Consider the following 17225-nt stretch of genomic DNA (forward strand, 5'->3'; position numbering starts at 1 on the left):
TTATCTAAAACCATAACTTGGCTTGGCAAAAACACATTTTGAGACTAATCACGATCTTTATAGAGCCAGGTGTTAATAATCAAGGTCTAAACAAAATGTATAGGTCTTTGTCCAGAAACTTAGCAGATAAAAAATGAGAAATGGCTGATCAATGAAAATCTTAAATTTTTCTTAAAAAGCCTTTCTGTAAGTCACTGGGTTATCAGCAAATCGTCTGCAGGTTTGTTAATTTCAATTTTCAGAAAGAAACAAAATAAAAATGGTCAACAGCAAACAGGAAGGTAATAAGATCCCATACACAGAGAAACACAGGACAACCACTTAATCGTACATTTATTAAAATCTCAAGCTCATTCTGATTCTGGTTAACTACTGTACCCCCACACCATCTCCAATCTCTTTCATCCTAGCATTGAAGTTCAATCGCTTTGGAAAACTTTTCATATGCACAATCCTCTCCTTCAAACAAGAGAGAAGATTGTAGATTCTAATAATAAAATAATAGCTACCCTTAATCAAACGCTTATTCTATGTCTGCACTGCTGCAATGGTTTTATGAAAAGTGTGATTATTTGATCTTTGCACCAGTCTTTTCAAATAGCATCATCTGTCTTTATACAACAGAGACACGGGGAACTAACAAGGATTTAGTTAAGAAAATCTCTCACAGCCCCAGAGTTAGTGAAGTAGCAGATTGCAGATAAGAAAAGAAAGAGTTGGAGCAACATTTATCCACAGACTCCAGAAATACACTCGTATTTCTCAGCTGTTATGTGAGAGTTAGAGAGACTCCAAGAATCACAGGCGTGGAACTCTTTTTTTTTTTCCTTGTTTAATACATTTTTTGTGAATTAGATTTGTTCCCATTTTCAAAAAGTAATCTTTTTTATAATCAGACATTTCAGAAGTGTGTTTTCTCCCTTTCCACTGAGTTTTCAACTATTTTTTTTTTCAATTGTATCTACCATATGAGCAGCTTAGAATAAGGACTGTGAAAGGAAGCAATAGGTACTTATAAAATCCAGGTAAATATCTGAGATGGGAACAGAGCTTGGAGCAGAGGAAAGAAAGAAAGGGAGGGGGGTAGGAGAGTGGGAGGGAAGAAGGAAGACAGACAGACATGGAGATGCCAAGGGAATGAATAAGTCCATTATATTCTCTCATTGTGAAATAGGAATAATATTATTATCTACCTTATGGGATTTCATAAAGAAAGAGACAATAAACTGTATGCACATTACATAGCAACAATAATGCAGCAACCCATGTAGCTGTGATTCTATGAGTACATCATCTGAGTAAGTGACCCTGTTCAAATGCCAGTGGTGCCGTGCTCGAATAGGGCATAATAGGGATTCCTTCAATTCCTACCTTATGCCAAGGACAAAGACATTCCTTACTCCTGTTTTCTTGAATCCATGAAGTACAAGAAAAAAGTTTGCAGAGAAGGTCTCTGAAAAGGAATCTAAGGCTACTGAAGAAGAGTTTTGGGGTGTCGTGATTGTTTTCAAGAATTAACCATGATTTTTGTCCCTGTCTAATTATGTTGACTTATTTTCAACAAAATTTCCCTCAGCTACATAGGGACTGAGATGCTCTAGGCCTTATTTCTTGAAGAACAGAAATGAAGAAAGAATCTCAAGAATATTTTCCTTAAAGAAAAGGAAAATCAACATGAGCGTCATAAATGAGTTATCTACTTTTCCAGTTATGGATAATTTTAACCCTAGACTGCCTTCCTTACCATACAGCTGCATACCATACAACTGGCCCTGTACAATTTTCTAATTGTTAGTCTAACAAATTATCACAAAGTTGGTGGCCTAAAACAACGTAAAATTTATCTGGCCTTTCTGTAAGTCACTGGGTTATCAGCAAAGCGTCTGCAGATCTAAGGTTTGTTCTGGGGGCTCTCAGGAACGATCTGCTTCCTTGTTATCCACCTTCTGGAGGGATCCATCTTCCTTGTCTCATGATCTCTTCACCATCTTCAGAGTCAGCCTATCACATCCTGTCGACCCTACCTGCATCATTGCTCTGTCTTTTATTTTTTTATTTTCTTCTGCCTCTCTCAATTTTAAGGGTCCTTAAGACTGGGCCCACCCAATCTTCCTATTGCATGGTCAACTGAACAGCCTTACTTCTATTTGCCATCTTAATTCTCCTGTGCCAAGCAGGCTAACATATTCCCAGATTCCCACATTAGGATGTGGACATCTCTAGAGGGGAGAAGGGACATTACTCTATGGACCCCAGTCCCTTCCCTCCTGCTATTCTTGATAAGCAAGGAACTCAGTAAATGCACACACGTGCACGACAACTAAATAGAAAGAACTACAAAATATATTCCTCTCTTCTTCACTTCCTCCAAACCACAGGACATACAAGATTCCAAATCAAATGAGAATCTCATTTATGTGAGCCTCGTTGCTTGTTTTCTGCTGCTAACTTGCCCTCTTCCATTTGGATAGACAATTGACATTTGACAAGGTGTCCTTCAATTTCTTTTCTGCATTAATGTATTACTTATGTGTGTTTTGTAATACTTAGGACATAACGATGTCATTCCAGGTAACAATGTACCCTGGAGCACGTGAAACCACCCCCAATCCTTACCCATCAAGCAGCTACGGGGCTCCTGGGTCTCAGCAACATCTGAGTCCAATAAACCCAGGAAACCAAGCTCAAGGTGGGCAGCCTTACTTCGTTGCATCTCCGGGAATCATTCCTAGCAATCAGCTGGGTCAAGGAAACGTACAAATAAGTCCAGCTACAGGAACAGTACCAACAAACTTCAAAGAAGCAAAGACACTGGGGGTGAGTCTACTTGCTACCAGAATTCTAATTTTGCATTTGCAAGGGTTGGTTTGTTTTTATACCTGTAAGCTCCAGATGATTTACCATTCAATTATTAAGGAGCTCTAAACAGTATTCTGGAAACTGTGTCCCATTCAGGTAGAAATAATCAATCTGCAAACAGACTTTACCCCAAGTCCACTTTATTTCAGATTCAAGCAAGAATCTAATGGTTGACAGAGGACCCTCCCTCCCTAGCAGGGGCACTCGGTAATATTGATACAACCGGAGCATCACTACTTCTAACTCGATCTCACTTTGTTAAAAAACTTTTTAGACAATCTCACTCTGACTTCTGGAATGATTACAAGCCTGGTGTTTGCCTACAGGTGAATTTACTGGTGGTAGCTGCCCCAAAACGAGTGGAGTTACTAACAGGAAGTCTGGGGAAAGCTCAGGGTGAAAGAATTAGGAGGCGTATCACCTGCAGTTCTTCCCTCACAGTACCCTTGAAAATGCTGTGGCTTAACTGATGCCTTATTTCTACAAAGGTTACTTTGAGCTGAACAGCCACAGTCTTATTTCCATAGACTTCAGAAAACATGCCGCCCTACTTGGAGGTGAAGATTCCACCTGCTTAGGTAGAATTGTTAGTCTTTTTGCCAAGCATTCCAGAGACCTCTTTCAGACCCTAACAAAATCCCACCAAACCGCATGGAATCTCCCGCTGTGTGCAGCTCCAACCTCTACAGCTAGAGTTGTCCATAAATAAAATTAAATCACCATTGCGTGCCAGAACTCCTCTAGCCATCTTACTACCTAGTTTAAGTCTCAGCCATTTTAAGAAATTAATAATGAGCCTCAGTCTCCCTCCAGCAGCCAATCTAAGCTGAGGAGGTGGCCCCTCAGCTCCTCCTCCTGCCAGATGGAGGAAATTCCCTTTTCCTACTGAACACTGGGACAAACCAGCACCCCACAGAGGAGTTGGGATTATTATCCTCATGGAACCTACCACCTAGTGGGGGAAATCAGCTGCACACATAATAAGGAAGTGGAGCATGGAGTGTGCTGGAAAGAGATAAAGGAAACACAGAGAATAAAGTGCAAAAGGGGTCAGAAGAAGTACCAGGAAATGAGGGAGGAGCTATTTCAAGCTGACCAGCCTGGGCTCTCCCTAGAACATGACATCTGAGCACAGACGTGAAATTAGGGGTGAGCCGTGCAGATATCAGGGCAAGAGGGAAACCAGTGTAAAGGTCTTTAGAGGAAAATGTGTGTGATGAATTTGATGGACAGGGAGGAGGCCAATAAAGTAGAAGAGAATGCAAGTGAGGGTGCGGTCAGAAGGAGAGGCAGAGACATGGTAGGGGCCAGACCTGGTGGGACCTGGAGGGCAGAGGCTTGGGCTTTTACTGAATGAAATGAAGTACCACTGCCTGGTACCAAAGAGGTGTGAAATAAATGTACTTTTTAAAAGCGACTGCACTTGGCAGAAGCTACATCTCCATGAAGATTACACATCTGTGCCACTCGCAGCTCCATTCATGACAACTATGCAGGGGCCATGGCTGGTGGGATGAACAGCATCCACATCAGTCAGCTCAGAACTTTAGGTGGTCCTGTGGCCAAAAATGCAAAGTGAATTGAAAGCACAAAGGTGGTTAAGTTTAAGGCGATTTTGATCAGTACGTGGTACAATTAGGATGAAGATGGGAAGTTTGTAGACTATTGGACTGATGAGAAGAACTTGTGGAAATCAAAGATAAAATCTCATGCAGGAGTTCTTCAACTGAGATATATCATTCACTAAAAGAGGCTCATCATCTCCCTGAGCTATGGGTAAAAGTGTGGCATACGTACATAGATGGGCAAGACTGAAAGGTTCATAGTTTTTATGAGAATCTCAAAGAAATTCATTATTCAAAAGTACATCAATCTCTTAGCTTTGCTTATGAAACGTTCCAATTTTAATTTAACTTAATTATATGCACTAACTATTTATTGAAGACATAAACACAGAAGTGTCTGTGTTTGCAGTCTTCCTGGTTAGATAAGACATGCACATTGGGAAGAAATGAATCATAGTATTCCATTGACTTTTGCACCAATCTAGCAATTGTCATTTCTCAGAAGTATATGCTTACTCAGGACAAAGAAAGGTGTGACAAGAGGTACAAAAAAGTACAAGAGGTGTCCCTTGTCTTTGGATATATGTCTCTTGACTGATAAGAAAATGGTTGCACACCTGAAATTTAAAAAAAAAAAAAAGATATAAATGACTAGAAAGCCAAGTGAAAAGGTGTGTTTATATCTTAACATGCAACAAAAATGTTTGGGGGAGTTGAATTTATTTATTGCTTTAGATTCACATAACAGTAGGGTGTATTCTGACATATCATACATACATGGAATGCAACCCATTCCAATTTAGATACCATTCTTGTGGTTGTACATGATGTGGAGTTACACTGATCATGTATTCTTCTATGAGCACAGGAAAGCTCCACCCAAATCATTCTATTGTCTTTCTTAGTCTCATCTCCCCTCCCTTCCCTTCATTCCCCTTTTGTCTAGTCCAATGAGTGTCTTTCTATACTTCCTCCCTACCCTCCTTGTTATGGGTTAGCATCCATATATTAGAGGGAACATTCAGTCTTCAGTTTTATGAGATTAGCATATTTCACTTAGCATGATAGTCTCCAGTTCCATCCATTTACTGCATATGTCAGAACTTCATTCTTCTTTATGGATGAGTAATATTCCATTGTGTATACTTGCCACATTTTCTTTATCCATTAATCTGTTGAAGGATACCTATATTGGTTCCATAGCTTAAGTATTGTGAATTGAACTGCTATAAACAATGATGTGGCTGTGCTGATTTTAAGTCCTTCAGGTATATGCCAAGAAGTGGGATAACTAGGTCAAATAGTGGTTTCATTTTAAGTTTGCTAAGGAATCTCCATACTGTTTTCCAGAATGGTTGCACCAATTTGCAGTCCCACCAGCAATGTATGGGTGTACCTTTCCCCTCACATCCTAGCCAACATTGAATGTTACTTGCATTCTTCATAATTGCTATTCTAACTGGGGTGAGATGGAATCTCAGTGTAGTTTTAGCAATTAGACAAAAGAAAGTAAAGGGATACGAATAGGAAAAGAAGAGCTCAAACTATCCCTATTTGCTGATTATAGGATTCTATACTTAGAACCAAAAAAAAAAAAAAACTCCACCAGAAAGCTTCTTGAACTCATAAATGAGTTCAGCAAAGCAGCAGGATATAAAACCAACACCCACACATCAATTGCATTCCTATATACCAATGATGAATCAGCTGAAAGACAAATTAGGAAACTATCCCATTCACCTCAAAAAATAAAATAAAATACTTAGGAATCCATCTAACAAAAGAGGTGAAAGATCTCTACAATGAAAACTACAGAACACTAAAAAAAGAAATTGAAGAAGACCTTAGGAAATGAAAATATTTCCTATGTTCTTAGATAGGCAGAATTAATATTGTCAAAATGCCATACTATCAAAAAGGCTATACGGATCTAATGCAATTCCTATTAAAATTCCAATGATGCTCTTCATAGAAATAGAAAAAGCAGTTATGAAATTCATTTTGAAAAATAAGAGACCCAGAATAGCCAAAGTAATCCTCAGTGAGAAAATTGAAGCAGGAAGCATCACAATATCAGACATTACATTGTACTATAGAGCTATAGTAACAAAAATTGCATGGCATGGGCACCAAAGCAGACTTGTAGACCAATGGGTACAGAATAGAAGACACAGAGACAAACCACATAAATACAGACAACACATACTGGACAGAGGTAGAGAAAAGATAGCCTCTTCAACAAATGGTGCTGGGAAAACTGGAAATCCATATGTAGTATATTGAAATTGAACCCCTATCACCCACCCAACCCTGCAAAAAACTCAACTCAAATTGGATCAAGGACCCAGGCATTAGACTAGAGACACTGCACCTACTAGAAGAAAATGTAAGCCCAACTCTCCATTATGTCAGCTCAGGAACAGACTCCTAGAGCACAAAAAGTAAAATCAAGAATCAATAAAAGGTATGGCATCAAACTAAAAAGCTTCTTCAAAACAAAGGAAATAACCAATGACATAAACAGAGAGCCTACAGAATGGGAGAAAATCTTTACCACCTGCTCAGGTGAGCATTCATCTCCAGGTCATACAAAGAACCCCCCAAAAAAAACACCAACAGAACAAATACTCAATCACTAAATGGGCAAAGGAACTGAACAGGCACTTCACAGAAGAAGAAATATATGAAAAAAATATATATATGGTCAAAAAATATATGAAAAAAATGTTCAATATCTTTAGCAATTAGAGAAATGCAATAGAAATTGAGAAAGAAAAGACAGTAAGTCAATTTGACAGGTGTAACCAAGAAGGCTTAGTGGAAGAGATGGACCTGCATTGAGCCTCGGGGGTGGGAGGAGTCAGTGCCAAAGAGTTCAAATGTGAGCTCTGGAGTCAAATTGCTGCAGGAAATTCCCAAATATGTCCCTCACTAACTGCCTGACCTTGAACACCTAATTTATTTATATTTCTGTGTCTCTTTCAGCTGTTGGTGGGATTACAAGGAACAATAAGTATAAAGTGATTATAACATTATCAAGTAGAAAATTAATTACTCATAACTGATATTATCCAAGCAGAGAACTGTTCTATTTGCAAAAGAGAGCCACTAAAGTCACATGTAATGGTATTATTTTTTTTCTGAGTGTCTTTGGCTTCCAGAAGATGCTAATGGATGCATCAGTAGTTGGGCTCTCTGAAGTACTCTCCTACAGCCACCCTGCAAGCCACCTCCAAAACCTCAAGCAAGGCTTTACACTGATACTTTTGCTCCCATTATTCTAGAGTCTATCAAAACGTTCACGTCCAATCCCTGCTTTACCTACATGCCCAAGTGATGCCTATGGAACCTGGCAAAGTGGTGGGTAAATGAACAGGAGCAGCAATGACCATAAGGTCTCAAAGGCTGAAAATGAAGAAGTAATTGTAAAATTCCTATTTTCTCTTTCAGGGAATCCAGATTGTGATTGGATCAATGCACATTGGCTTTGGAATTATTTTGGGCCTTTTGAGCTACACTACTACACAATATTTGGGTTTTGGCTCCTTCACTTTTATTAGTGGATATCCATTCTGGGGTGGAATCTGTGTGAGTAGATGGCTAGGACACCTGTCCCTACCTGGGCATCTTCAGCCTACATGTGATATTAATATTATTAAGTTTTTAATAATCCAGGTATCTGAGGGTGGGAGGATTTAGAGAAATAACATCTCTGGGCTTAAAAAAGAAGGGGAACATTGTTCCCCATTTTTGATTTGAATCTTAAAGTTTACTTAGCTCAAGTAATCTAACCAAAGTTTTAGGTCCCTATGACATTTTAGACAGAAAAGGGTGTGTTGGGTGGAGAGTGGCAAAAGGAGATAATTGGAAATATAATTTTTTTTTAAAAAAGCAACATTTCAGGAAACAACATTAGGCAATAATCTCAGGAATCTTTGAATAAGGAAAGCTTTAAGCAAAATGAGTTCTTTATGTGCAAGAATCTTAGGGGTGGGGAAGAGTCAAATCATATCACTCATAGTTACTCAAGAAAACTGAGAAAAATAACAGGCAATTTCGAGAACAAAATTAGGTGAATGTAGATGGACCAACCTTCCACGTAAGGAGAAGTTCCCAGGCACAATCAGAGAATCCACCATTTGACAAATAAATTTTTCTATTTCTACAGTTCATTATTTCTGGATCACTCTCTATAACAACATTCAATGAATTTTCCCCTTGCCTGGTAAGTTAGAATGTTTCTACTTTTTAAACCCCTCTAAAGATGAGTGGAGAGGAACATTGAGGAGGCAGATTCAGAAAGTGTGAACAGATGCATTTTCTCAAAATATGTGGAAGAGTGGTCCACGCCATTTGCCAATTTAGGCAAATTGGAATGTGAGAGCTCCACTTCCTGACTCTTGAACTCAAAAGGATGGGAAATGGGAAAGATAAGGGTGGCTTAAGTTTTAACCTAAAGACTTTTTGCTTCAGTTGAGTCAAACTTCACCAGCAGAAGGCCACCCCCCACACACACAAAACTCCAGGAACCAGGAAATACCTACTTGCCCCTCAGTAAAAAGGTCTCGGATGTTCACTTGTCTATTCTCAACTCTGCCTTATGGTTGTGTGTGTGTGTGTGCAGATGTGTGTATGTGCATGTGTGTGTGTGTGTACACACACATATTTCTTCTTGAGATTGGGTTTTTATTGTAGAATTCTTTAAATCAGGATTAAAGTAATCTAGCTCAGAACATAAGAAAAACTTATAAAAAGATCAATGAGACAGGGCTTTCAATTCCCTTGGTCACAGCATACCAATTTCCTGATTGAATTTCCAACCAGGAGAAGGAAACTGACTTACCAAAAACTAAAGCAGAGGTAGTTTCAAGATCACCTTAATTATGTAATTAGGCACAAAGAGAAAGAATGGGAAAGTGGGAACATAAAATCCATTGTTCATGTTCCTCTAGACAAAACCAAAACACTATAATACAATTGAAGCTAGCCTCAAACTGATCAAACACTCTTTTTGTAATCCAGAAACAAAATAAAGCATCTTTTATGTGCCTCCTTAGCAAGTCAGCTGAGCACCAGTTTCACAATTATTGTGTCACGTGTCATCATGCTATTGTTAAAGCTAGGGCAAGTTTTTCACTCTGTCCATATGCCAGTACTCACAAAAACCTAAAGGGTTTCTCCTTAAAAACTTGGAGTTCATCATCTAGTCACTAGAGAACTGTTGAGGCTTTCATTAATCCTTAAATCTATCAGCAACAATTTTGGAGGTATATACTTTCCCTTCTACAGAACCAGATGCCATCGTACTACCTCATGACATGGCTGTAAGATCTCAATGTGACAATATGATTTTAAAAATTTAACACAGCACCTGTCACAGAACAATGCCCATTTAAAGTTTATTTATTTGCAATGGTGCACGCCTGTAATCCCAGCAGCTTGGGAGGCTGAGGCAGGAGGATTTCGGGTTCAAAGCCAGCCTCAGCAAAAGCGAAGAGCTAAGCAACTCAGTGAGACCCTGTCTCTCAATAAAATACAAAATGGGGCTGGGGAGATGGCTCAGTGACCAATGCCCCTGAGTTCAATCCCCAGTACCCAAAAAATTTTATTTGTTCTTCTGTTTTTTTAAAGGGAAATAAAGTTGTTATTAAGCATGAGGTTTTTATACAAATAAAATACATCATTGACATTTTTTTACAGCTTTTCAGAAGGAACTGACAATGAGGTTGCAGAGTGATTTTGGTGTTAATCACCCGTAAATGCAGTAAAAAGAAACAATTCAACTTCAAAAATTGCCACAGATGTCAAAGATCAAGAACTATATAACTGAGATTATTATTTTGTTTAATTTTAATTATCCTCTAATTTATTTTTTCTGTTGTCTCCATTAGATAAAAAGCAGCCTGGGAATGAACATTGTGAGTTCTATCTTTTCCCTAATTGGGGCGATTCTGTTGTTAGTGGACCTGTGCATCAATGGCCTCGTTTCTCAGGCCTACTGGGCAGTGGTGAGTGTCCCCTAGTCTCCACATTTATGCTTTCTATTCCCACAGAATGAGTCTATGTCTTTAATCTCCTTGTCCTGTAGGAACACCAGTGGAAATCTCTTCTTCTATCCCAGCCCCATTCCTAGAAATGGCATGGCTGGGATGATAGAGTGGGAGAGGTAAGCCTCTGCAGACAGACTAAAGCAGAAAGAGCATTATTGGTCCATCCCACTGTTAATTCCAGGAACTCAAGGGAAGGACTTGGATAGGCCCACTCCTCAGAATACCCCAAAATTATTTTCCAACAATTTGAAATTCTGTATCAACAAGAATGTGAAGCTATTGAGTGCTTCTTTATTTTAGGTTAAAATGAGGGACAGGAAAATAATAGTGACAAGGACATCCAATTTTTACTAAAGAAGCCCAGAAAGTGAAGCCATTTTGAAATGAAGCATATGGTCTCCGAATGTGTTCAAATGCAATCATCCATTCATGATCTTTATACAGGCCAAGCAAGGACTCTGACCCTAGGAGGAAACAGGTAGTCTGAGGGCCAGAATGGTTACCATAGATAAGGAATGCAGCAACACAGTAACACAATATATTTGTGTTTTGAATGCATTATTGTCTTTTGCAGTATAGAGAAAGGCATATAAGGCAAGAATAGGTAAGGTGATATCTTAGTCTGTTTTCTGTTGCTATAACTGAATAAATGAGGCTGGGTACCTTATAAAGAAAAGATGTTTCTTTAGTTGCTAATTCTGGAAGACCAAGAGCATGGTGTCAGTATTGGCTTCTGGTGAAGGCCTATTGGAAGACAGCATGGGAGCATGCATCCCATGGAAAGAATGTACAAGAGACAGACAGACAAAAGGGCCAGGCTCACTCTTCTATAACAACTTGCTCTTGTGAAAATCAACCTTCTCCTAGAAGACCTAATCCACTCAGGAGATGAGCATTAACACCCTCACAAACGCAGTCCTGAGCCAATCACCTCCCACTAGGCCCTACCTCTTCATGTCCTACCACCTTCCAGTGTTTACGCCTGCCACGTAAGATTGGCCCATGCCTCCAGCATGTGAACCCTTGGGGTACAAGCCATATCCAAACCACAGGAGGGGACCTCTTGGTAAATAAGGTGGGCTTCAGCAAGGAAATGAATTTCATATTTTACAATGTCGAATGAAAAGAACAAAATGTTACTGAAAATTCAGTTTCAAACCTGGAATCCATGTACAGAAATAAATCCAATGTGACTCGAGATGGTGGAGAAAGCACAGCTCCTAGTCCTACCCAAGAAGCCAAACTGAAGAAAGAACAGAAGCCAAGAAATACAAAGCAGCCTTACCAATGTGCTCCCATCTGGAGTTGGAAAGACTGGGGTGGACAGCCGTGAGTTCTGAGAAGGAAGAAAGCAAATGATTTATGGGAGAAGCCCTCCTACAGCGCTCAGTGATCCACGGGGTAGAATCCACCTCTGGCCATGGGGCAGGCACTGGAACCAGTCATTTAGCAGAGTCTCAGAGGAGAGAAAGTGAAGTTCATGTCTCAGTACCGGCTCAGCTCTCTATCTCCCAGAAACAGCTGCCTGGTAGGCATTCAGGGGAAAAAAAAAAAATTGTGCCTAAAACAATTGTAGCCTTCAAGTCAAAGGCAGCAACAAGCAAAACAAATTGGATTCAAAGAGTGGAAATACAAATCAAGGAAAATTCACCCACCCTCCCTCTGAACAAATACAAGGCCCATATGGATCTGTTCACTTTAAGAATGAAAGGTTGAGAAAATGACAGGAAATGAACCAAGCCCAATAGCGTGATTGAAAGAAGGAAGGAAGGAAGGAAGGAAGGAAGGAAGGAAGAAAGGAAGGGAGGGAGGGAGGAAAGAAGACCAAAAATTCGATCTGGTTGGTGAGTCAGCAGAAACCCACAGACACACATTATCCATTTTTAGTAAAGGCATAATCCAGCTCATTAGGACACTAAACACATCAGATGATAAGAGTGGATGTGAATTCATATGTCTTCCTTCTTCCTCATAAGATGTACCTTGGTTTGATGAGGGTGTGGGTCACATAAACCATAGGGAAAAAAAAAAAACCACTGAGCTTCCTCATTCTTGTGGTCTAAATCCTGGAAAGCTATATCCACCATTTCTAATCCAATTGCCACTCCCAAGGAACAGCGAAAGTACTTGGTGACTATCACAGGACTCAGACCCAACATCTTGGTTTCCAGGCATCTGTGTTAGGTTTTTCAACTAAACATAGAGCCTCTCTCTGACTCTCCTTCCCTCTCTTACTCACTATTTTTCCTTTCTTGCTGTCTCTCCATGTATCCATTCTTCTCTTTGCCTTGTGCCTGTTCATACAGAGCCAGAATAATAGCCGCCCGTGCTAACTTTGGTCACTTCTAAACAGTAGCATTTGAGATAATGGATTAGTGGCTATATTTCTGGCTTTTTGTGAATGACTTTCTTATTAAAAAAAAAAAAAGAAATGAGGAAACCATTGAAGGAAAAAAAATTATCTCTTTTCTAATATTTCTAAGTAAAGCAGTCTACTGGCCAAAAGAAGTCTTTTGGTATTGTAAAAAAAAAAAATCAAAATAAATCCATATTCCCCTGAAATAAGCGCTTGCTGCTAATGGGAAAATCATTTTCAGTTAAGCATGAGTAATATTGCATTTAATGAGCAATAACTTGTCAAAGCCTGTGTGAGGCCCTCCTGATTAGTATTTATTTGTGGTTTCAGATTTCTGGGAAAGGAATTTCAGCCATGCTGATGATTTTCTCCCTCTTGGAGTTCTGCATAACTTGTGCCACGGCCCATTTTAACAAGCAAATGGTCACCAACACCAGTGGGGTGAGTGGGGGTCTCTTCTTTGTAAAATAGCCTATAGACATGCTGGAGAGACACAGACTTACTTACAAGGGCACTTTTTGTCCCTGTGTTGGACGGGGCTGGAGAAGGCCGAATAGGCTGTACTAACCGCACTGCTTGGTTTATACTCTTTCTTTCTAGTCTGTCCTGGTCATTCCAGCTGTGTATGCAAACAACCCGTGACACAAGAGTCTTCCTCAGCTCCTCCGAGAAATGATGGGTAACCAGCTTATGCTCCTAAATATTAAAGAAAATGGGGGCACTGGGCCGATATCATGGGGGTAAAACTACTCTGCAAAAACTGCTTGTGAAGCTGGTCTTTACTGTCTACGATGATTGTGAATCTTCAGAGACTGCATTTGAGATTTGTGCATCACTAATGACAACCATATCTCCCCGTCACTGTCTTGTATTTACCAGTACCCCACACTGGCAAGGGTGAAGGACCAGAGAACTGAAAAAACAACCCTTCAACTCTGAAAGCCAGATATTTTCCTGTTGATGTTACCTTTTCTGCAATAAAATGCTATTATGAACATAATCCCTTCTTTCTTTTTTTTTTAATTGTCTGATCTCATACTGGTTGTATAGTCACTCTGAAAAACCCTGCAGTGCAGACTGGCAGAGCTTTTCTGATGATGCTCTGCAGCGTGTCCAAGTCACTGGAGATTCTTCACTCCTCCCTGCCTCCCCTTTCTGTTCAGAATGGACCAACAGCCGGGCAAGGCTGACACGTGGGGTTGGTGCTGTTGGTGTTGTTTCCATTTTTGCCTTTTGGTTCTGAAGTAGAAGAAACATTCACACATTTAAAAGCCAGTGGGAGACAGGCACAGTGGCGCACACCTGTAATCCCAGCAGCTCAGGAGGCTGAGGCAGGAGGATAGAGAGTTCAAAGCCAGCCTCAGCAACTTAGCAAGGCACTTGGGAACTCAGTGAGGCCCTGTGTCTAAATAAAAATAAAAAAGGGCTGGGGATGTGGCTCAGTGGTTAAGTACCCCTGGGTTCAACCCTTGGTACTAAAAAAAAAAAACCAGTGGGAACAATTAAGGTAAGAGAGAAGGGATAAATGACAGTTTTAAGACATCAAAATCACAGGTGGAGGACATGACCTAAGCTGTAGAAGGAGGAAGGGAAGATGTGATTGTTGCAGAAAGCCACAGGTCTGCATGAGGGTAGTGAGTATATGAATGAGGAGCTTCCAATATCATGGCTCTTGTCATCTCTGTCAAAGTAGAAGTGAGCTCATGTCCAAGTGGACAGCATGAATAGAATCAGAATATCCAACAAAATGGGTAATGACAAAAAGTCATGGAAGTGAAGACTAAAATGGCAAGAGAAACAGGAGGCTTGCCGGGCTGTGCTGAGGGCATGTTTGAGGGGATGATCACAAACTTAGAGTTCAAACAAACTGCCCCCTAGAGCTTGGGTGCCCAGACACAGATCCAGAAAAAGCACCTACCTAGCATTAGGATTTTTCTAGAGAGGATAATAAAATAGCAAAGAGACAAGAAACACAAAGACATCATTTAAAATATTATTAAAATAATTCCTTGTGAAATCTAAACTTCATAGAAGTGAGAAAAATGGAAAAGAACAGATGAACTGATTTTTTAAAAAATGAGATATCTGCCTTTATCCTGTAAAGTTGTTATGAAGGACAAATTAGGCGTGAGGAGAAAATGGTTTGACAACAACCAAGTATTATCCATTTTTGAAATTCTGAAATTATTCAAGAAGTCAGATGAGGAAAAAATATACAATGAATGAATAGGCCATGAAATAAGAATCATTGGAGAAGCAGAAGAAAACAGACTTTTTGCATCTGAGAAAGCAAATATATTATGTCAGGGGAGAGTCACACCATTTTGAGGTTCTAGCCCTGCCTGGGTCACCAGCAGCTCAGCAAAAGGGAAGACATGTATTATGGTCTTAGGGTCTAGAAACTAAACAGTTGCCCTCCCAAATGTCTGGGGGCATGGTATGTTGTATATCCAAGCACATAAAGCAAACAACTATAAAAGGAACACTTCCTTTAGGGACTGTGGCTATTCCCAGCAAAGTTATTTTTAAGATAAATTTCTAACAAATATATCCTATTTTTCAATTTGTTTAAGTAATAGTAATTATAATAGTCAACTATTTAGCTCGCTCTAGGTGCCAGTCACATTCCAAACACTTACCTACATTAACAAATTTAATACAGCAACCCTGTGTGGTAGATGCTATTATTAGCTTCATTCTCAGATGAGGGAATTTTGACAGTGAGGTTAAAAAACTTGACAGGAAGCTGTCAAAGAGTACAGCAAGGATTTGAACCCCAAAAATCTGATGACTAAGTCCAGGCATTTCCTACTGTCTCAGATATCATCAGAGATTTTTCAGCTTCCAAACAAAGACAAATAAAAACATATTTATCTATAGTAAACTTTCAGTCTATTTGGAAAGAACTGCCTCACTCCATGATAGGTGGTAAAAGGGTTAGCAATATAACAACTGGCTTCCTGAAGGTTACCAGTACCTTTGAATCACTCCTGGGAATCCCCTAACTGCACTTCCAGAGTGTCAAGTACTTCCTGCCAAGGACCCCCGCCAACTTCTCCTGTGACTAGATAGTCAAAAGATGCTGAGTTGGGCTCAAGCATCCAAAATTTTTATTTGAGGCTCTTTGGAATGCAAAAACTAAAATCACCTACTTTAGCAGTTTAAACAACACTATAAGCATAACATTTTAAAATAGTGAACTCATGTTAAGCAATGGAATCAACTGGATTTTTATCCAGATAAGAACAATATTCATGCATTATTCTGTAAATATTTGTTGTCTACTCTGGACAGGGCAGTGTTCTATGTTCTTGAGAAAAACAGATAAAGATTCTATTTCCTGGAAGCTTATATTATTTATGTATTAGACCTCCTATTAAAATATAAAATCAAATGTTTGACTTCAAAGTTTAAAACTTGTAAGTTTCCTGAAAATGTGCCTATGATCTGACACCTGAGAAGGTGACTGACATAGAAACACTAGCTCAACATAGAGGTCATGTGCCCACTATTGTTTGCGTTCTGACACATTTTTAAAAAGTGTTTATCTATTCATTAATTTCTCCAAAAAGTATAGTATACTACTCTTTGGTGACCAAACATTATTAGACTATTACATAAAATTTAGACTTTGAATATTTTCTGTTTGGAGTAATATAAAACAGAATGGAGTAAATGTTAATGTACTTTTTTCCCCACACACGTAACTACAGCTGGATTCACCCAAAAATTATGACTTAGGCTACATACACATGTACTCACATACATTCAAAATTCAAGTATCCTGTATTTAGTCTCTTCCTGCCTCAGAAAAGTATGGATTATTATCAGAATTCTAGGGTGTCTTCCAATTCTAAATTGTAAGACTTTAGTGAAGGTGAATAATTCAGTATAGAGTGCATGAGTTCAAGAGATATCTTTCTGGAAATCATAAATATATCTCAGATACACGCATATCTTTGATTCATGCTTGGCCAGTACAACATTTATGAACACTCTCTTTCCAAAAGTATGTTTTGTGTTTGTCACACTCCTCTAATAATCAATTATTCACAACTTTCCACTTTTCCCAAAGAGCGGATGCTGACCAAACTTACCTTGAGTTTGGATGGTAGGGAGTGGGGTGCAGGGTCTTAGACATCACTTTACAATTGAGAAAATGAAGTCAAAGAGTTGTACAGTGGAGTGTATGCAGCCAGAACAGGAGTTGGGAATCATCCCTAGACCTTTTGACTTTTTCAACAGCAGATATGTTGTAAAGTGGAAATAAACAATTTAAGGCACTCAAATGTTGCTTCAAGATAGTAAATTTTAAAAAGAGGAAAATATTTTTAAACTATTAAGTAGCATTTTATTAACAACAGTATTCAAGTGATAATGGTAACTATATGAAAA

At 39.2% G+C, this 17225-nt stretch overlaps 1 protein-coding gene across 1 annotated transcript; it reads left to right on the forward strand.

Moving 5' to 3' along the window:
- Positions 1-2447: 2447 nt before the first annotated feature.
- On the forward strand, positions 2448-13513 carry Ms4a12 (membrane spanning 4-domains A12). The gene is given in 7 exon segments (XM_015506754.2): positions 2448-2817; positions 7875-8012; positions 8593-8649; positions 10316-10432; positions 13161-13271; positions 13431-13467; positions 13470-13513. Coding segments are annotated over 7 exon segments (762 nt in total). The 5' UTR covers positions 2448-2559.
- The last annotated feature ends 3712 nt before the right edge of the window (positions 13514-17225 follow it).

The sequence above is a fragment of the Marmota marmota genome, unplaced genomic scaffold (genome assembly GCF_001458135.2).
Source record: "Marmota marmota marmota unplaced genomic scaffold, marMar, whole genome shotgun sequence".
NCBI classification, from domain to species: domain Eukaryota; kingdom Metazoa; phylum Chordata; class Mammalia; order Rodentia; family Sciuridae; genus Marmota; species Marmota marmota.